The 22497-nt window shown below is 33.1% G+C and overlaps 2 protein-coding genes across 2 annotated transcripts; both read right to left on the bottom strand.

Annotated features, from left to right (window-relative positions):
• Nucleotides 1–4434: 4434 nt before the first annotated feature.
• On the bottom strand, nt 4435–10377 carry LOC114180466. Its single transcript, XM_028066779.1, has 12 exons — nt 10237–10377; nt 6508–6775; nt 6338–6395; nt 6142–6212; nt 5970–6069; nt 5724–5859; nt 5485–5642; nt 5277–5400; nt 5028–5198; nt 4865–4924; nt 4692–4751; nt 4435–4605 (listed from the first exon to the last, which is right to left on the bottom strand). The coding sequence occupies exons 1-12, from the start codon at nt 10375–10377 to the stop codon at nt 4435–4437; spliced, it is 1518 nt and encodes a 505-aa protein (XP_027922580.1).
• A 7785-nt stretch (nt 10378–18162) lies between these two features.
• On the bottom strand, nt 18163–21617 carry LOC114182430 (beta-glucuronosyltransferase GlcAT14A-like). Its single transcript, XM_028069297.1, has 4 exons — nt 21095–21617; nt 20615–20690; nt 20143–20258; nt 18163–18765 (listed from the first exon to the last, which is right to left on the bottom strand). The coding sequence occupies exons 1-4, from the start codon at nt 21582–21584 to the stop codon at nt 18248–18250; spliced, it is 1200 nt and encodes a 399-aa protein (XP_027925098.1). The 5' UTR covers nt 21585–21617; the 3' UTR covers nt 18163–18247.
• Between the last annotated feature and the right edge of the window lie 880 nt (nt 21618–22497).

A 22497-nucleotide genomic window follows, 5' to 3' on the forward strand; every position in this document is an offset into this window, starting at 1 on the left:
AGAAGGAATGGAGATTGATTATAGGACAAATGGTGCATCCTGTTCTCGTAGTGGCAATATTGGTTCAGATGTTGCTGACCCTTGGAGAAGCATTGTCAACGTCACCAACAATTAAGGCTGCTACTTCTAAAACATTAGGAGTATTGTATATCCTTCCATCCTTAGTCTTATCAGCAATAAGTCTTAATTTCAGATTTGTAAATTTTGTTTCTCTATACCAATCTCTTGCCATCCTAAATGATTTTGCATGAACATTGTGTTCATCTAACATGTTCGTTAACTTCTTTACAATTTCGATATCAACCTTGTTGTCATTCCTGAAACAAAACAATAATTTGAAATTGTCTTAAGTTGTATAAGTTTTTCATTGAAGAATATTGGTTAAGTAGAATTACCTTAATGATTGCATTCTGTTGTGAATTTCATTTTCAGTGTCGTAGATGTAGAGTTGGGCAAATCTTGGTACTTCTCCAACAGGTGGTAAAAGACTTCCAATTAGAAGGACCATGTCCATTGTTGTAACTGTTATCAATTTTGGCTCTAGGTGATGTAAATGCGAACATCATATTATATGTTCTAATATGTTGTTGAAAATTTCTAGACTCTATTGAATTGGATTCAAATAGTAGTTTTTGCAACACAACAGGGGGATCATTCAAAAAGGGCAACTGAATTTTTCCATTACCATAACACAATTGAAACTTTGAATTAGCAGAGTGTGCATGTTTGTCTATTCTTTCTTGGTGCCACATTTGTGCTTTACAGTGTCTACATATGAAAACTAGATCACCTATATCTGCATAAATAGTGAAACATGAAGTATTTCATCAGCAATTTAATTTAAGCATTGAATGTAATAACATGTTGATAGAGGATTAGATATCATATCTGTCTGGTAAACTGTTGGGATATTCAGTTGCCATAACAGTAGCAATAATTTCATCTGCATTGATACCCCAAACTTGATGATTGAAGTTACAGATATTATTACAAACATATATAATGATTAATTAAGTTAACAAAAATATTTAAAATTTATTTGTTATAATATCACAATGATACCTTGAGTAACATCATCAGATAATGTATTAGAATTTTCGTCAAGAAGTTCACTGATAGAAGAATCAGCCTCAGGTATTGCATTCTGCTGAGAAGACGTTCCTGTATACAAGTAGGGATGATTTTGATTTGTCTCCTTTGAACCAACTATATGAAACTTGTGCAACAGATTCTGTCGCAGTGAAATAGTATGATCTGCATATCTATGATTATTTCGTTCATTTGATTGTACACAACAATTTTGTCTACTTTCTTGATTCAGAAAATTAGTTGTCACATCACAAAATGGGGTAAACATCCTTCTTTTAGCTTGAATGTTGAATGATGGTGTGCATTGCTGATTATTTTCCTTATTAATCCTCTTCTCTTTGAGTATCGTTTTCCTTTTTGATCGTGCATTTGCAGAAGAAAAGTAGGAAGACACATTTTCGTCCTCCATATTTATGACAATTGATATCAAGTAACTTTATATGAAAAACAATATTACAAATATTAGAATCTACTGAATATCAGAATCTTCATTAATGAAGGAAAAAATTAGTACTTAAAAAAGTCAAACTTGTAAGCATCTTGTAAATGAGATTGTGATTCATAGCAGGTTTGGAGTTCATGTATTGAATAACTTCTGTCCGTTACATTACCATTAATGTTATGTTTGAAGCTACTTGAATCTCTTTTTGTTGATGAATTATCTTCATTGTGTATGCAACAATAATGACGCCAAATGAAAGTCCATTAATTTCCTTTCTATACGATTTTCAATCATATGTCTTGTCTAATTAATAAAAAGTTGTTTATGCAATGAGTATAATAGCGTGATTATAGAGTAAAAGTACATGGTAGTGTAATATATAATATATTATGTCATTTATTACTGTCATCTTAATTTATTGCAACCCTATTAAGTGTCGTCAATTGAAAAGGCTAATATATATATATATATATATATATATATATATATATACACATTAGTGTATGGATAGAAAATATATATTGGCCATTCAGATTCGGAGTTGATATACAATGATGATGAGGATCCACATAAGATGTCAGTTTTTTTTATTATATATATGTATGTCATTTAGTTTTGAAGCAAAACTTCCAAAATCAAACTCTAAAACTTCTGCAAGTTTCGTATTGCAATGACTTCGTCTTCTGCTCTGAGCCTTAACAACTTCCATCCGTGTTGGCTTTCGGTTCTTAATCCTATAAAGGTAAGTCATTTGCAATATTTTTAGTGATTTCTTGTTAAACATCATTTATCCGCTCAGTTTATATGGTTTTTAAGTATGATCTTCGATTTATGATGTTAGATTATAAATTAATCTCTTCTTTTTTCATTCATGTGTTATTGTTTGAGGGCTATTAACAAATGCCCAAAAAAATTGTTACTTATAATGTTAATATTCTTCCATTTTGTGAGTATTTTTATAAAATACCATCATATAATTTAATCTACAACAATTTTCATAACAACCCAGAACAATTTGGTTTGAACATGTTAGATTGAGTTTAATATTTGATAGAATCAAGAAATAATGTTGTCAATTTGTATTCGGAATATGGTTTAATTTATACAGGATGGCTTTAGTCTATAGAACCACATGAATCAGATGTAATGTTGATACATTTCGTATCCTGTAATTGATACTTGGCAGGACTATGTTGCTTTTGAAAAACCCTTTTTTGTTTATTGGGAGAAGGAAATTAGTGTGCAAAGGTGCAGATTTATAGATCTAGAAGGAAATGTATTCGAGATACAAATGGATGAAGCATTATTGGCTGAAAGGAAATTCCCTGTAGGTTTTCTGTTAGCAAAAATGTATAACTTAAGGCTTCTATATTTTATAATTGTCCGCTATGTAGGACGAAACTTGTTTTGACTAGGATTGGACTGAAATTAATTACCCTATTCCTAAGAAACAAACTCAGTATCCTAAACCTGTGAGATCAGTAAAGTTCTTCACCTGTTTCTGCGTAGATTTTCCACTGGAACCGGTAAACATTTATAAATTGTTGATTTTTACTAATTTTGATTTGACAAAATTTTGTACTTAGATTAATTTGATCATAATTCTTATTCCAATTGTGAATCAGGTATCTATAATTTTCTATGGTGCCTTTTCCCATTTCTAGGGACCAATATTTGATTCCTCAAATCCTGACATGTACCAGAAAGTTGAGATGATAGACCCTATGGGGAAGAATTATGAAGTTTTCATTGAGGGATCTTACATAGGAAGGATATTTGCTAGACATGGATTACCAGAAATGGTAACCTATTATGATCTACGTGAGGATCATGTATTACGTCTCAATTTTATCGGGGATCACAAATTCTTGTTTAGGATATTTTCTTTGACAGGGAATGAAATTAATTATTCCAAACCATTGATCAAAAATGAACCTACCATAAATGAGGACGATGGTTTAGAAAGTGAGTTTTTCTACGCAACGATCAAGACTTTAACCGACTATGATGTTCATTCTTCTTCACTGGTATGATTTTTTAATGTTCTTATATTTTTCTTTATGTCATTTATTCAATTTTTTAATACATGTCAATTGAATTTTTCAGTATTTGGATTTCGAGTTTGTTGCAAGAGCCTTGGTAAAGAACAGGAAAAATCATGAACTTCGCAATACCAATGGTTGCTCGTGGTCATGCACCGTAAGATGGGCCAAGAAAAGGACATATGTTTGCTTTTTAAGTTGTGGATGGAAGAAATTCTGTGCTGAAAATGGATTCCAAGCCGGAGATGTCATAACTTTTGGGGTCGATAGAAATCGATCAACTGTTATTAATGTTAGGAAGGATTAAATTTAAAATGTTATGTAACAGTATGTTAGACGATTATATATGTTTTGGAAGTAGTTCTTCATGGATGCTTATGGAATTTAGAACTAATGGACAAGTTAAAACTTATTTTGTTTCCAATCAAGCTTATTGTTTATAGTACATTACTTATTTTGTTTCCAATCAAGCTTATTGTTTATAGTACATTACTTATTTTGTTTCCAATCAAGGTTATTGTTTATAGTACATTCCTGGTATCATAATTAAACCAATTAAACTAACTGTTTGTGACGTAAATTATATCATGTAATGGTCAAGAATTACATCACAATTCTGTTAATCAAAAGTTATCCTTAATGTTAATAAAAAAATTACGATATGACTGCACTAATAATATAACTTAACTGATAATAACATCATGTCGCATACGAAAGTAAATACAAAAAAGTTTGATAACATTCTATGATTGATAACACATAAAGCAGTGTATCAGTCGTTATGATAATTAGTGTACATTTATCAAAAGTGATGAAATTATTAATTCATCAAATTTCGAAAAACCAAACAACATAGTCCAGTCACTCGATTTCCTTCTTGATGGTCTTCATGGGCTTGGTAGCTGATAGTTCACCAGACTCTATGTCCTGAGACGATTCTACAGAAACACCACTATTTGGAAGGATTCTCTTTGATGGAGTACCCAAAGAAGAATTATCAGGATCATTGTCAGCTGTTCCACTCAAACTCATCTTCATCAATTTATAAATTACAAGTATATTAATTATAACTTAAAGAAATGCAAAATACATAATTCAATAAATACAAAAATAATTACCAAGTCATTTTCAGTGTCTGCTGCTAAATTGCAAACCCTTTTTGAACGAAATTCAGCAATCTAACCAAATAACATGACGAAACAATAATATTAAAATGTAGTTTATGTCGCTGGAAAATTAGAAAATCAATCAATACATAGAACAAATTGAAGACAGATTTAAAAGGACTTACCATGCCACTGGAAGTATCACCTCCTAGATCAATTATGTTCTTATGACTGCACTCAGCAAGCTATGAAATACAAAAAAAATTAGAATAATAACATATTCAATAAAGTGTATAATTTAAAAGCAGATATGAAGTATACTAAAGAAATATTATTCAAAATAATTACTTGTATGGGTTGTATAAGCTTCTTAATGTAATTGATTATTTTAGGTAAGTCAGACACTTTAATGACAAAGGCACATCTGTTCCTTGGTTGGGTTCGAACTTTGAAGGCAAGAGTACAGCCTAACATTACATCCAAGTCATCAGGAAAGCACTTGGGATCATCTTCACCCACCTAATTTACAAATGAAAACAAAAAGAATTTAATATGAATGACAAAGGAACTAATGAGACTGATGTTGACAATATTAACCTTTATCATTTTCTTTTGCAATTCTTCAGCGGAAATACCAATAATGTTTCTACATTCTTGATCCCACACCACAAAGTTAGCATAATTAAATGCATCATCACAAACTTGTAACTGAAGTTTATACCTATAAACATTTGGAATATTATAACAAATCAAATACAAAAAGCTGATCATATTAACTTGAATGAATATAAAATAACATACTAACTTGAACATGGGAATGTTGTTTTCTTGATCACAATAAGTGCATTTGAAAGGACCAGTTTCATTAGTTCTTTTGTTGCAATGATTACAAACCAAGGAGTACCACCCATCGTTATCAAGACTAAACTTAATAGTTGTGGCCACAGTAACACACATGATTTCCTAAAGGAAAATAATTTAGTCAAATACCGAACAATCTACTATATAATCAAAACAATAGAATACCTTTGTTTATAAACATACCTTTTTTATCAATGGAATTTCAGAAATGCTCTTCACTAAACATTTATAAACAAACCTTTCAGCATCACTGTATTGGGAGGACTGAGTCAGTTGACTACCAGATTGACTCATTATTGTTAATTCATCAGCAGAGATTCTGAAATATAAGTAATCATAAAACATTTGTTTACAATTGAATTATTATATGACTCATACGTAATCATGTACATATTTTACAAAAATTTGAAACAAAGTTACGATAATTACTCATTTAACCGTTGTTTGAATTGCATAATTTCAGGAATATCATCATCCATAAGTAATTTGGTCCCATTCCATGTATTGGACACAAACACTGGCCATTCCCCTATTCAAACCAAAATTGATCAGGAATATAATAAAGATCTTTTGACAAAAAATAAAATAACAACATAACTACCTGTAGCTGCTTTAACCTTGGCTTGAGTAAGAATCATAACCAACTTGTCTGTATTCGGATTGTCATTATACCTTTTTAAAAATTTCTTGCAATATTCATCCCATTACGTACAAGAAACTACACCACCACTGCATATGAACAATTCTGTTAAAATAAATAATATGAGGTGTAAAAATAATCATTATGACGTCATTACCTTGGATCCATCAAACTAAAAACAACATTTTTAGATTGCGCCTTAGTTTTGACGTTATCTACCCAACCGATCAAATATGAAATCATAAAGATTACAAATTGAAAGCAGGAATAATTACAACATCATACTTGCCTAAACAAATCAAATAAAATCATTCTAATTGTACATACTAATCAACAAATCCGGAGACAAATTACCAGCCACTACCTCTTTTATACTTCGAAATTGGTAAACTTTTTTAGGTACATTTGCAATAGCTTGGGGACGGACAGAAGTGGCTCCGATAAACAACAATTTAAAAGGATGTTCACACACTCTATACTGACCATCATTTTTCACAATTTTGAAATTGTACATGATATATGTATCGCCTTCCTTCAACTTACCATCCCAGATATCAAATTCGTCCTTCTTAACTATGCAATGTATCTTGTCCCCCTAACAAATGATATGTGTAACACCCCAGATGGATATTACTAGATAAAACTGATTTTTCACAAAATATACTTTAAGAAAATCAGACATTACAATAAATTCCCAAGCGCGGGAAATTTCAAACTTGTCTCGCTATAATCCATTCGTACTATCTCATCTTTATTACAAGTTCATAATGGATAAAACATCATAATGTCTATTACAAAAGGTAGGAAAGCATAACGTAAAGAAAATCCCCCATCGGTAGCCCCGCTCTGTGGCTAAGCATCAGCATGATCACCTGAATTCACGTCTGCTCCCACGTAACAAGTCACGTGATCATCGCCAAACACAAACACACAAACAAGCAAGGGTGAGCTGAAAAGAAAAATAATACAAACAATAAAATAATAAGAATTGACCCTCACCCAGTCCAACTTAATCAATTTTAGATTATTGACCTTTCTATAACATTATACCCCAATCTCATAACCTATATGAGAAAGATCCATTCACAACCTTGGTCCTTAGGGATTATCATGCTCCCACGAACCTACCCGCTCGTGGTCCAACTCTACGGACCTCCCCGCCCGTAGTCCAACTCTACGAACCTGCCCGCTCGTAGTCCAACATGCGTGAACACCTACTATGAACCTCCCCGCTCATAGTAGCCTCAAGTGTGAGCACGAAACATACGAACCTCCCCGCTCGTATCCCCACACAAGAGTACCACAGATACGGACCTCCCCGCCCGCATCAATCACGCATCTCAAATCTCCGTTACGAACCTCTCCGCTCGTAACTAATCCAGCATATCCTGAACCCACTAAGAACTTAGTCCTTAAAGCCCAAAGGTTAGCACAACAACCTGCCGCAGCAGAAAAATAAAACACCGACACTGCCTAGGCAATTGTCAAGTGGAACAACTTCACTGACCGCCTGGCGCCACACTCAGCGCTGCCAGGCGCCATATTACCATTTTGCCAAAACTGTCATATTGCGTGACTTCCGCCTAGCGGGTCTATTTGCACCGCTAGACGCCACACCAGTAATGTGATACTACTGGTTTAAAGTGCTAAAATAGTGTACATATAACAATTAACCAAACAAGTTCTCCGCCAATCCGAAACATCATCTTCATAACCCAAAAATCTTCAGAGTATTATAATATAAATCTCTACAAAATATGCTTTGTATAATCGTCACCCCGCTAATCCGCAGCATACGCATATATATAAAACTCATGCTATCTATGGTAACACATATTCATACATAAATATTAAAATCATGTAAATTAAAATATTACACCAAAAAAAAACATTAAATACACCTTATAAGGAATCTACGGCCCCGTAACCAAACTTTTCTAGAAATTCCATTCGCGCATTAATTCGCAATTTAAAACATTCAAGGATACTCATTCCATTTATATATATATATATATATATATATATATATATATATATATATATATATATATATATATAGCCCGCTGCATATATAACACCAATATAATTCTTCAAACTCAAACTATTTCCTTATTTATTTCACAACATCATAACCCCTGGACTCTCGAACATTAACTTATTCCATTTAATTTTGATAAAAAAAATAAAGGGAATTATTAGAATTGTGAATGCGGTTATAATATTAGCACAACCCATATGTTTCAATACATCTTTAACTAAAATGAAACAACACATAATAATTTCCACATGATGAAATATAAAGAATCCAAAATTTCTCTACAATGCCAAGACATCCAATGAAAATTACTAATCCCGTAAAAATTTGCATTCATACCATACATTTTTGAAAGAGAACCAAATCCGCACTTATACTTATAATAACGTCACTGCAATCTATTTGGCCACACATCAACTCAGAAAACAATCACCATTTACCATCCAATCAAATGAGTTTATTGTACATCTTTTACCCAAAACTCCAGCCACAAAGGAAACATTGGTAAACTAGAATAATATTACTTAAATATTAAGGTGTATTCAATTTGCCATGTTAAAAGCAATTCCCCATTTCATTAGAATCTTCACGGCCTCGGAACATAAAACTTAAATGTCCCAACCCCTAAAGAAAAATCCCCTTTTGTATCTTTTCATAAAAAATGGAAAAGAAACAAAATAAAAATAACAACACAATAACACATCAATTCTGCACGTTTATTGATAAGAACCCACTCGTAAATCTATTCGTAATAACCCGAGAATAAAACCAAATTACCAATCTTCTCATGGCAATATGCTTTTAAACTTTAATAACGAAACCCATTCCAGAAAAAAATATGGTAGCTCCTTTACGCCCAACAATATTTGAACCAACAATACGAAATCTAAAAGAAACCATACGAAATATGGAGTAGGTATCTTATTGACAAAAAGTGCAGTAAAACTACACCAGTATCACCATATAAAATCACAATAACTCCTCTTACCGGTTCACACCGAAAATAAAAGATATTCAAACATTTTGAATGTATTCATACAAAGAGCAAACAACAAGAATCATGCATCAAACCACAAAAGAGAAAAGAAACAAATTCAGTTTCCCTTAACACAAATAATCTAACTCAAAAAGTAAATTTCACAAATTTACCATCCCATAATCACTTTGAAATCTTAATTTGAACACAGTCAAACAATAACAAAAAGAAGGTTTAGCCCCCCCTTACCTCTGATCCTCGCTCCAATTGAAATTTAATGAATTGTGCTTGTTGTTCCAGGCCCGCTCTATAGGTATCTTCTTTAATTCCTTCAACCCTCACTCACTCCCTCTAGACCACGAAAATTCCCAATCTCTTCTCTGTTTTCCTTTGCTATCACTCACTCTCACTCTTGGCCTTCTCACACACTCCTTTCCCTCTCCCCAACTCAGCCCAATTTAATAAATTAAAAGAAAAACGAATTAAATTTATTTTTAAGTTTTATAACCATTATTCTTGTTTAGTGCACCTAAACTGACACCCCTCTATTTTCTCATGGAATTCCTATAGTTTTTTCAGATTTTCCATCACCTAGCAAAACAAAAATATAAATAAAGTCCATTTCCTTTAACACAAGGTTCGAACCCATGACCTCCCAACTACCAAGTTCCTGCCCAACCACCAAACTAATTCATGTTCCCTGTCAATTTACTCCTTCGTATGGATTTAAATCATGCTTTCACATTCACAATATAGTAGCAAAGTAAAACAAAATTAAATAAATCTACTAATGACATACTCAGGACTTGAACCCAAGTCCCTTCAACCTAATTAAGTGCTCTAAACCACTTAGGTTCACGTTGTTTCTTGTCTAGGATTTATCAAAGAACTCTCCTAAGGTAGTCCCAACCTTTTATTTCTTATATTCTTTTAATTATTTATTTTTATGAATTTCCTGGATCTCACAATATGCCAATCCAAGAACCAATAAATACAAGATTCTCAAATACAATAAACGACAAAAGAAAATTTTCATAATTATTACCTTTTGATCAATCAAAATCATTTCAAGGTGCACATTGGATTCACGGTTATGAATATACCACAAATCAAGCACTCTCACACCAAGTTTCAGGGTCTCCCTCCTGCTATCAATATCTTTAATCATATCCAACTTCTTAGCCATTAAAACCTAGGAAAAATGACAATATAAAAAACAACAAAATATATCATCAATACAAATACCTTCCAGTATCACACAAAACATATACACCAAAGCAAATAAGAAAAATACCACCCACAAAGGAGATCCAAAGAACAAAAAAAGGTAAAAGGGAAATGAAAACCTAGACTTCGACAAAAACGGTAGTCATAAAAACGAAAACTTTAACGGAGATCAAAAAATAATGGTCAAGAAAAAACACAACAATGATAACTAAACTGAAACTACAACAAAATAAACGACAAAAACAGCCAACGGAAAATAAAACCAAAAAAATTACATCATGAAGTACACAAAACAAAAACAGCAAACGTAAACTTGTACAAATATCAACAATATGAAGAAAGAAGACAGATTTAAAAACAAAAAAAAAATTACAAAAACTAAACTTCAACTTAAAATAAAGTAAACGAAAACCTAGGGCAACGAAAAATAAAACAAAAAAAACACATGATGAAGCAGAGAAAACAAAGCTATAGATCACGTAGAAAAACTTGAATCGTACAGTTTGACGAACCAACGTGGAAAAACATTATCAAAATGTTGAAGAAAAAATACAACTTTAACATCATGAAGCCAAAAAAAAAAAACTGAACTCACCATGAACCAAACCAAATATAAACCAAGGAAAAAAAACAAACACATCACTTGATAAACCAAACGCAACCCAAGCACCAACTTAGAACTGAAATATGCAGTGATAGACTTTGAGGAAGAAAAAACAGAACAATGATAGACTTTGAGAGAGATAAGCCACTGAAAAAATGAAATGAAATTACGAAATGAATAAATGAGTAGAATGTAATGGAAGCTACCGAAAAATAGAGTCTGACTTGAAATGAAAGATTTCAAATTAGTTGCAGTATTAGGCGGCACTGCATTGGACGTTAAAGCTGAATCCGGAAAATCCATAAAATGACAGAAAAACCAACGTAATGGATAAGTGTCGAGAAATTAAACATGGATAGAAGGGTAATATCCCTACCAGTTTGGATTCTTATATTTATAATAGATTTTGTAAAATCCAAATTAATCACTTTGATTCTTCAGCAAAGTGATTTATCAATAGAAATGAAATTATTTACGACAGAACAAAACAATTACATTTAATAGGTTATTTGTATGTTTGAACAAAAACATTCATAACTTTTATAATACTTAAACATTAAATTTAAATTGCTTTTATTTTGAATTGTTTCATTTTTTTAAACATTTTTATTTAAATAAGATAATCTAAACTTATGAAAATTTTCATTTAAATAAATTATTTTAGTGATCATCAAATATATAAAAAAATTATGTAAAAAAAATAACAATTCAAAATTACAAATTGATGATTTTTTTAGTAAACATTGATTGATGCTATCTTTTTTACAATAATTTTTTTCTTCAAATGACAGATTTTTCTCAATAATGTCAATTAAAATTATTTTCAAAATGATATCATAATTAATTAGACTTTTCAATTAATGTTAGTGAAAAATATCTCACGTGTATACCATATTGTTTTTTGCGTGTACCATTTTTTTTTTCCTTAGTTATTGTCCTTCTTGACCATGTGATCAATGATATCTATATTTATAAGATGCAGGATAACTAAAACATATAATAGGTATATTTAGTTTTCTGTTGAAACATTTTCAAATCTGTTCAAACTAGAGAATCAAAGAAAGCTACCTGACAAAAGGTTGATGTTTTCAACAATATAATTTTAGATTGTTTGATCTTATTGTTTAGATTGTTTTTGAGTTATGATTTTAGATTTAATTAGATTGTCTTGACACGCTTTGAATTAAACTTAATTTAGAAGAATATTTATCTCTTTAATAAAAGTGGAGTAAATTTTAATTTATTAAACTCACACTAAAAACAATTATTAAATAACAATAAATTTCAAAGACAATAAAATAAAATAACTATATTAAACATTAACAATAACTATTAAAGTTTGAATTACGAAGGAATTAATATCTAAATTAATTTAATTTATGAATTAATTTAAACACTAATTTTTTAAATAATTTAAATTCTATTTTACACTCAAATAATTTTTTATTCATAATAAATACTATCTTTTATGTCTAAAATTGATTTCTATAAATTATGTTCTTGTAGTGTGATTTTTAGTAAGCTAAAATGTTTCTCATTTGCTAGATTTCCAAGTTATAAAATTTTAGTTAATTAAAATAAAGTTTTAGTTCACTGAGATTACTTACACTTTAATTATATATTAATTTCACTTTTGTTTAGTTAATTAAAACGTCATTTAATAAATTAAAATTGATCAAAGTCGTTTTTTTAAAATTAAATCATTTCAGAGGTCTCCATTTTTGTAGCGAAATCTCAAGTAGGTCCCCCATTTTTATTTTACTCAATTGAGTCCCTATTTTTGAAAATTCGTTGCAATAAGTTCCTTTCCGTTAGTTGTCCAGTAATAGTGCTAATTATGTGCCACATGTCAACACGTGGTTTTTTTGATTTTTTTTAAATTTTTTTAAATTTTTTTAAAAATTTTAATTTTATTTTAATTTTTTTAAAAAATAAAATAAAATTGCCACGTGTCAATCTGACATTGTGCCACGTGGCAGAGACAGTGTGATGTGCCACGTGGTAGAGACAGTGTGATGCAGAGATAAATAAATATCAGTGCAACATATACATTTAAATAAATTTAATTTTGTTAAAAATATCAACTATAATAAAAAATACCATTGTAAAATTTATATAAAATTTAAATTTGATACAGGATGAAATTGATTCAGTTTTAACAAAATTGGGACCAAATTGAAACAAGATAACAAATATAGGGACTACATTGAGACTTTTCACATCCAATAGTGACAAGTGGCACTGCCACTGCCACTGCCACATCACATTGTCTCTACCACGTGGCACAATGTCAGATTGACACGTGGCAATTTTAATTTTTTTAAAAAATTAAAAAAATTAAAAATTAAAAAAAAATTAAAAGAATTAAAAAAAATCAAAAAAAAAAAATCAAAAAAACCACGTGCTGACACATGGCACATAATTAGCACCCGTTACTGGACAACTAACGGAAAGGAAATGATTGCAACGAATTTTCAAAAATAATGACTCAATTGAGTCAAATAAAAATTGAGAGACCTACTTGAGATTTCACTACAAAAATTGGGACCTCTGGAATAATTTAATCCTTTTTTAACTAATGAAAATGAGACTTTAGCTTGCTAAAGAAGTTGCGAGCTTTAATTTTAACAAGTTTTAGTCAATTTCAGGTTAGCTAAAACTGTTAACAACAATGAAACTTATCTAATATAAAATAATTTGAAACTAATTTAAGAGAATATGAGAGTTTTAAAAACTTTTTTCACTATAGCTTTCCTTTCTTGAAACACTTTCTTAGTGTTTTTCTTTTTGTTTGAAAAATATCAAGAGTAAGGTTTTGGTCTCTTCTATTGTGGATTGCTTTTAAATTCAACTTCTATAAACTTGTGACAAAAACTTTTATTCTTGATCATGGGTATCAAAGTTCACTTTGAAGATACCTCTTAGCTCTAGAAGTTGAGGGGAAAGGGTTTGAATAAAGCTTGTCGTAAAATATGTTGTGAAAAGCTTTAATATGAGCCTCAAACGGAAGCAAAGCTTACCTTAAAATATGTTACGAAAAATTGTGATCGATTCTTTTGTGAGAGGACTTAAATATCGAGTGTGATGTAATAGCTCAATCTCTTACTATATTAATACATTTTTTTTGTTTGGCTAAGCTATGTGAAGAAAAATATAGTGAAAAAAATAAGAGTGGACAAAAAATTCAAATTTTGAGATCTAATCCGTTAGGAAAAACAAATCATCAATTAAAAACATTATCACTTTTACTTCCAAGAATCACTCTATTATAACATATAAATACAATTAACATAGAAAACAGAAGAATATAATGTGGAAACATCAAATATGGAGAAAAACCACGACCGTAAAGAATAATCACTAAGTGCAAATTTGTACAATCACTAGTGCAGTAAGGGCTTTCTGTCCCGGTTATTTTCCACATTTTGCCTCGGGTCTGGAACCGAGGCATATTGGGGCGAGACCAAAAGATACCCCTTTTGGCCTCGGTTATCACCCGAAGCCATATACCCAGTTTTATGCCTCGGTTGTTTCAAAACCGGTGCCATATACCCAATTTTCTGCCTCGGGTCAGATAGGACCGAGGCCATAGGGTAAAAATATTTTTTTATAATTATAAAAAAATGTAAACGAAAACAGATGTAACAACAATGGTGGTGGTGGAGAATTTGCAGCAACCACTGGCATCAAGAGGATAACAGTGAAGAGACCCAAAAACGAAAATAGAGATTGAACCTAACTCCCTTTCTTTTCCACATTCAGCAGCCAACAATAACAACAACAGGGTTCAAAACAGACCCAAAAACGAATTTGAAACAGAGGCCATTCAGGCCAAATCGCGCATGAATGATACGATACCCAATGACAGCAACAATGAACGTCCCCATCTTCCGTGAGATTCATCCATAGGAAAGGCGTTTTGGTGACTCCATAGGCGAGGGATTCGGAAGGGGAAACCCTAGACGCGGAGATAAATGAGGGACCCCATTCGAAGAATAGCAACAAAGGGGTTTCAGATCCGCGAGACAGAGAGCGCGCGAGAGAGACGCGAAATGGAGGTGCAGCACAGGGTGGCCGGAGGGTGTGGTGGCAGTGGGTGCAGCGGAGAGAGAGAGAGAGAGCGCGCGGGACAGAGAGAGAGCGCGAGACAGAGAGAGAGCGAGGGGAAGGAGTTGCAGAGGCGCAGAGGCGTAGGAGCGGGGAAGAAGAAGGGTTCGCGAAATTTGAACCCTAAATAAACCCTATGGCTTCGATTGTTAGGGGAACCGAAGCCAAAAACCCCCTTTTGGCACCGGGTTTCCTTGGACCGAGGCCAAACAACTAACGTCCAGCCACTTTTTGGCTTCGGGTCTTACTGAACCGAGGCCTATACCACTATTTGGCACCGGTTTTGGGCGAACCGGGGCCTATACCCCTCTTTGGCTTCGGGTATTTGGAGAACCGAGGCCTAAAACTTGGCTCTAATTGCAAAAATGCCACCGCGCCATTATATGCTTCGGTTCTTGGCCAACCGAGGCATATAAGGCGAGGTAAAATGAGAATTCTGCACTAGTGAATACACAGAAAACATTCTCCACCCTTTGACCCCAAGTAGACATACACTCTCAAGAGCAAGAATTTAGCTATACCTCACAAGACTCTACTACAAGAGAATAAGAAAAGGCAAACACAAACTCAAAGTGTCTTTAACTTGGGGTAAGGAATATCATGGACTTAGAAATTTGTACAATACACAAAAAACATTCTCCACCCTTTGACCCCAAGTACACCTACACTCTCCAGAGCAAGAATTTAGCTACAACTTGCAAGACTCTACTACAAGAGAATAAGAAAAGGCAAACACGAACTCAAAGTGTCTTTAACTTGGGACAAGGAATATCATGGACTTAGAAATTTGTACAATACACAGAAAACATTCTCCACCCTTTGACCCCAAGTACACCTACACTCTCTAGAGTAAGAATTTAGCCACACCTCACAATACTCTACTACAAGAGAATAAGAAAAGGCAAACACGAACTCAAAGTGTCTTTAACTTGGGGCAAGGAATATCATGGACTTAGAGCTCATTATATAGTCATTAATACCCACTCTCTAACTTATCCTAGGCGATGTGAGACTTTTCAAAACATATTATTTTCATCAGTACAACATTCTCCACCCTAATTAAAATAAACATTTTCATTGCCTATAGCAGCAATCATACTCCACCATAAAGAGTATCACTTGGAATCAAATTGTCCCAAGAATTTCCACTTGAAATCAAACTATCCAAAAAAAATTCACTTGGAATCAAACCATCCCAAGAATTTCCACTTGGAATCAAACCATCCCAAGAATTTCTACTTGGAATCAAAACCATCCCTAAAATTTTCATTTCGAATTAAGTCATCCCAAGAATTTCCATGCACTCTGCATCAATGTTAACCAATGCCCACGTATAATCACCATACACCTTGCATAAATATTAGCCAATGCCCATGCGTAAACATTGTACACTCTTCGCCAGAACAATATCGCAACCCTCGATGCCAAACCATCAAACCTTGCGAAAAGCCATAGATCGAACGTCTGCACTTAGAAACCACTGTGTTGTTTGACTCCTTCATCGAAGACGCAACATCTATCGATGCAACACCTATTGACGTAGCACCACCATCGCACCACTACATCCCACCACCAAAGCATCGCGGGAAAGTCTGCCACTAGACATCGAACTTTCACCATGCAAAATGTGAAACACCTCTGCAGATCTCGAAGCATCTCGCCACACACGAACTCCACTGCCAATCTAGCATAACTCTCATATTCTTCGCACATTTAAGAACTCAACTACAAATTCACCACACCAATACAACGCTGACAATGGTTGTTCCCTCAAATTTCTCATTGCAACTTCAGCAACCAAGGATGATTCTCCAATAACAAGGAATTAATCTCTTATAATTGGAAAATTTGAATGAGCTGCAACCATAGAGCATACTAAGAAAAAATCTCACCGAACTATAGCTTTGATACCGCCCATTGGTTCTTTTGAGAGAGGATCACTGGGGAGATACTAATGAGACTTGAGCCCAACCCACACATAAGGAATTAACACCACTCTTATCCCAAAACCTTACAACAATAGGTTTATGGGTATTCATCCTTATATGTGGGACTTAGATTCACACTTGGATTCTCAACAATCTTCGCCTCAAGTCCCTTCACATTGGCACCCCCCCTCGAGCTAACTACCAATGGGAAATTCGATATAGGTTTTATTAATGTTGTATTTGGATAAGGTAATTCAACTCCTATTCACTCCACTCACGAAGGTCGAGCCGAATCGGCTTAGGACAAAGGTTGAGCCGAGTTAGTCTGTCATGAATATCGAGCTTAGTATGTCCAAGTCTAATATCCAATCAAGTTAGGTTGAGCCGAGTCAGCCTCAAACGAAGGTTGAGCCGAGTTGGTCTAGGCCAACGTCGAGCTAAGTTGGTTAGGGCTGAAGGTCAAGTCGAGTCAGCCCAAGTCGTAGGTTAAGTCGAGTTGACCTAGGCCGAAGTCGAGCTAATATGACCCATGTTGAAGTCAAGTTGAGTCGACTATAGCCGTCGGTTGAGCTGAGTTAGTCCAAGTCAAAGATTCAGTCGAGTCGACCCGAGCCGAAGTTGAACCGAGTTAGCTTGAGTCAAAGATTAAATGAAGGTGGTCCATTACAAAGGACGAGCCAAGTCAATCTAGATTGAAAGTCTAACCGAGTCGGTATTGATCAAAGGTTGAACCAAGTCGGCTCATAACCAATAATAAAGTCAAGTCAATTTGGATCAAAGGTCAAGTCGAATCGGTCTGGTTCGATGATCAAGTAGACCCACAAACGACATTGACAAAAAAGAAAAAAACACATTGCAAGGTACATGATGCGTGAGTTAGTGAGATGGAAGTAAGAGAAAACATTTGAGGCACAATTATAGCTCATTCACACATCATACAACCTGTTTCGACAAAATATGGTTCAAATTGTTATTTACTTATTTTCTTTAAATTATATGGTACATTAATTTAAATTTATTAACAAATTATCAAACCAATTTAGAAACGCGTAAACAATTAGAGTGATGGAGCTAAAGAATTTAAATTTAACACTAGTTAACAAAATTTAATATGAAATAAAGTGTATAATAATATTATAATACGAGGACATTGTTTTTACAAGTAATAAAGCATGGAATAAAATGAAAAGTTAGCGGCACTGGCGCTTGTGAAAAACTTTACGAGAGAGAATGTATGAAAGCAGAAACTTCAACTTTTTTGACGCTGGGCCAGGTTTGAGAACGCCATAATTGTGAGGTTTGAAACCTGAGCATGCTCTGCTATGCCTTTCACCCTCTGAGCACCATCCTCCAAAAGAAAACTCCCCACGATTCCTCTTCAAAAGTTCTCTGTCAATTTTATCCAGAAGAGGGTCATTTTTCTTGAATTTTCTGGCAAATGGACGGTTTGTGAGCACCATTTTTCTGTAATCTTTGAGTGCTAATGTTCTTGGGTGTTGTTTTGGAGGATAGTCCCAAGTGATGTAGTGCATGTCAGTGTTTGCTGTGGTGTTCTTGTAGTCCTTGGAGTTGCAAATAACTGTTTGGAAATATCCTTCTGGGGATGAAACAAAGTTTGTATAGTAGAGGAGAAGGGTTCTTGGCAAATTTTCCCACCCAACAATGCAATACTCTGCAAAAGATCTCGATAGTATTGTCCATGCTGAACCTGGAAATGGAAACACATTTCTAATATCAGGTCATACAATTGATCCAAAAGTAACGTCACACAGCTTAAGATTAAAGATAGTTTAAATATACTTTTTTTTTTCTTTGAAATGTCTTTTAAAGACAAATTCATAATATGAGTTTGAAATTTCAAAACAAACAATATTTTAAATATAGTGATTTAGTGATTGATCTTAATATATTGTTTAAGCGAACTTCAAATCAGAATATTAATATTGTATGTAAGAACAAAAACACTCCGATTGCAGTGTCAATAAATTTGAAATCGAAACAAAGTGTATAAAAATCGTAATAGAATTATGAACACATTAAGATACAATATCTCATATTTGGTAATTGATCTTAAAACTATTAGGCTATTGTTTTATGGACTCCACAATACTAAGAAAATACTCAAATACCCTTCACCACTACACCACCACTGCTGCCACACGCTGTTGCGCCGTTGTGGGATAGGAAGAAGAAGAGAGTGAAAACGATGTAGAGGAAGAAGAAGAGAAAAAATGGTGAACAAATATTTCTCCAAAAATTTCTTTTGGAATATATTTCATATGTTTTGAAAAGTTCTTAACACATTTCATGTAAGGATGTTTTACAAAACTCATTCTCCAAGACATTATATGTGTTTTAGGAAGTTTGTTTCAAAAATTTTATTTCGAAAAATTTATCTCAGTGTATTTTATGTATTCTGGAAATTCTGTTCCCAGAAATCTTGTTTCAAAAATTTCATTTAGGAAATCTTGTTTTGGAAATTTTGGAAAGTTTTAGAAATATGTAATCTGTGCGCAAAAAAAAAATAAATTGCGGAGGTGCAAAAAGTAAAAGCCGAAATGTTATTTTAAAGAACTTGAGCTTGCAACAAATACCCCATCCATGTTTTTTTTTAAGTTATTTTTGTTTCTTCCCCTTTCTATCAAATTTTTTGTTCGCAGTTAGAGTTGTCTTTTAGTAGGTATATGGAAGAAGGTGTGGAGTTTCACTCAGCCAACAACAGCATTAGGTAAAGTTCTTGAAACAAACTGTGGATATTACCAAAAATAGTGACATCTTGGTAGAAAGTAATTGAATGAGAGCATTCATGATGGAACCCTTGACCTCTCACGTAACGATGAATTGATGAGTGGTTCAGATTCCTGGGTTTTGTTTTATTTATTAGGTACAACTTTGACACTGATATTTAAACCTTTTTTTTCTGTTATTATATATTATATTTTGAGGGGTCCAAATATTGGCCCTTAAAATATTACTTAGGGAAAATAATTATAATTGCAAGGAGTGGAAGAATTGAATGCAAACATGCAACACATAAAAATAAGCAAAGTCCTCAATAATCTAAAGAATTGAAGTGGGTAAAAACCTGTATAAAGTTTAAAAGATGTTGGGAGACTCCTCTGCTTAGTGACCCACCAAATCTGTGATTTCTTCAGGCTATACAACCCTGGGTCTATAATTATTGGCTTCCCCCTCTTATTCCTGAAATGAGTATAAAAGGTTAAAATTTGATTAAATAACTTTCTTTCTTCTTATAAGTATGATAAGTTTTTCAACTATTGTAGATGTTTTCAATTTGATTTCATTGTTTTTAAAAATAAATTAATCTAATCTCTTTCATCAAATTTTACCGTAATCTATCAATTTCTTTGTTTATGTTATGTGTTATTTCTATTATATATAATAAGCCAACTTTAATTAATAATAATAGATTATATTAATTTATTCATTGAAAGAAAATAAGACCAAACTAAAAACATTAGGACGGAATTGAAGAAATTATCATAATAATCAAGCTAATATTTTTCTTTTTCTATAAGACAAAAACAACTACTTACAATTTCCAACCCAATTGACTACTGTGGTGAATGAAATTGATATGCTTTGGAACCTGAGAAAAGGCTTGGATCATATCTGAAAATCGAAAAATTTCATTCTTTTAATTGAGTCAATGATTAAAACACCAAGGGCAACATTGATCCACAAAACTGAATTCAGAACAAGAAATGTCATATACAAACATGTACATTGATATTTGATAACTAAATTTCAACAATTTTTTTTACACTTTAAAATAACATTTTTAAATAGTTTTAATATATAAAAAAATAAAAAATAAAAAAATCGAAAGTCATTAGATTATAAAATAAATTATCAAAATTTAATTGTGAAAATATAATTTAAACATAAAACATAAATAATTTGAAACTTTTGATGTAAAAGAAGATCAACAAAATATAATGAAAAAATAAATTTTGTAAGACAATATTATACCGATTCTAATCTATCAGCGACGTAAACTAGACGACTCACCGTACCATCTTGTGTAACCAAGGGGTAGTCAGAGGCACTGAGATTAATAAACCAATCCCATTGGCAAGTCCTGAGAAGCATTGCCATAGCATGGAGAGTGGTAGAAAGCATGGTTGGTCCTTTATAAGTGACCAAATTACGCTTCTCCACAACCCAAACGTTCCCTAATGCACCATAAACTGGGTCCTTAGCCACATGTTGAACCACATCTCTGTGCTCAGCTTCTGGTGCACCAGAATCCATATGAATCAAATAGTAGTTCCCTGGATGGTAGAGAGCCCTCACCAACCTTTTCAGCTTCCCAGAATCTCCTTTTGAAGCAGAGATCAAGTACGCAAATGTAACTGGATATGAGTTGTTGGCCTTGGTTGTGTTGAAGGAGTTCATAGAAGCATTCATGCTGGAACTGGGTATGGTTAATTTTCTGGGAATGAAAACAAGAAAGAACAGTAGTGAGGTTAGTGTGAAGGAAACAACCAAAATTTTAATCGACATTTTTAGGAGTGGGAGACAAAAAGAGTTGGGAGATTTGAGGTATGCAAAGGCTGTTATATGGTTAATAAGGAGGGCTTATTTGGACAAATATTTTTTACTATATTTTTACCATTGTATAAAGATACAATATTTTAATAACTTTTTATATTATTTTTTAATTAAATAATTTTATTCTTTAATAAATAAAAAAGATAATTTTTTTATAATAAAATAAATAATTGAACAACTTTTTCTGTAAGCCCCATTTCTTTCTAACTTTATAAGTGTTTGGGCCTGGCCTTCTCGTGGGCTCAGGGTCAGCCCACTAGGGACCCAATACCCCTTTCCAGCCCTAACCCCCTCCATACTGTTTCATTTTCAGAAACCAGCTTTCTGTTCCCTTTTCTTTTCTCTAGTAAGAGCTCTGTTAGGGCACAAAGATTCTCTCCTCTTCGACCTAGCTAAGGATATTCTTCTTCCAAGTAAGTGAACCTTAGGATTTTTACCTCTTCCTTTCCTTTTTACCGTTGGGTACGTTGGTCTGGTTAGGGTTCATTCTCTAACACTCGTTTGGTCCTAGAAATCCTATTTTCAGCTCACCACACTAGTTCTTGAAGCTGTGGTGTTCTTTAGTTGCGAATTTGTTGAGTTTTCTAGCATCTAAAAAGGTAAGGGAAGCTAGGTCCTTTTTTTTAGTGTTTTGAAGTATGTGATATATTTCTGCTTCTGTTGTATGTTTAAAATGATTTAAAAGTGCTTGTACTCGTATATGAATGAATGTGCTTGGTTGTTTTGGTGCTGCATGCATGAAACAGTTGGGGAGAACTAATATTCTCACCAGTGCAGGAATGGGCTTTGGCAACGGTTGTTTTTAATATTCTGCACCGGTTCCCTGATCGAAGCATATCGAGGCCAAAAACGATCCTCTTTTGGC

Source organism: Vigna unguiculata, chromosome 4 (genome assembly GCF_004118075.2).
Source record: "Vigna unguiculata cultivar IT97K-499-35 chromosome 4, ASM411807v1, whole genome shotgun sequence".
NCBI classification, from domain to species: Eukaryota; Viridiplantae; Streptophyta; class Magnoliopsida; order Fabales; family Fabaceae; genus Vigna; species Vigna unguiculata.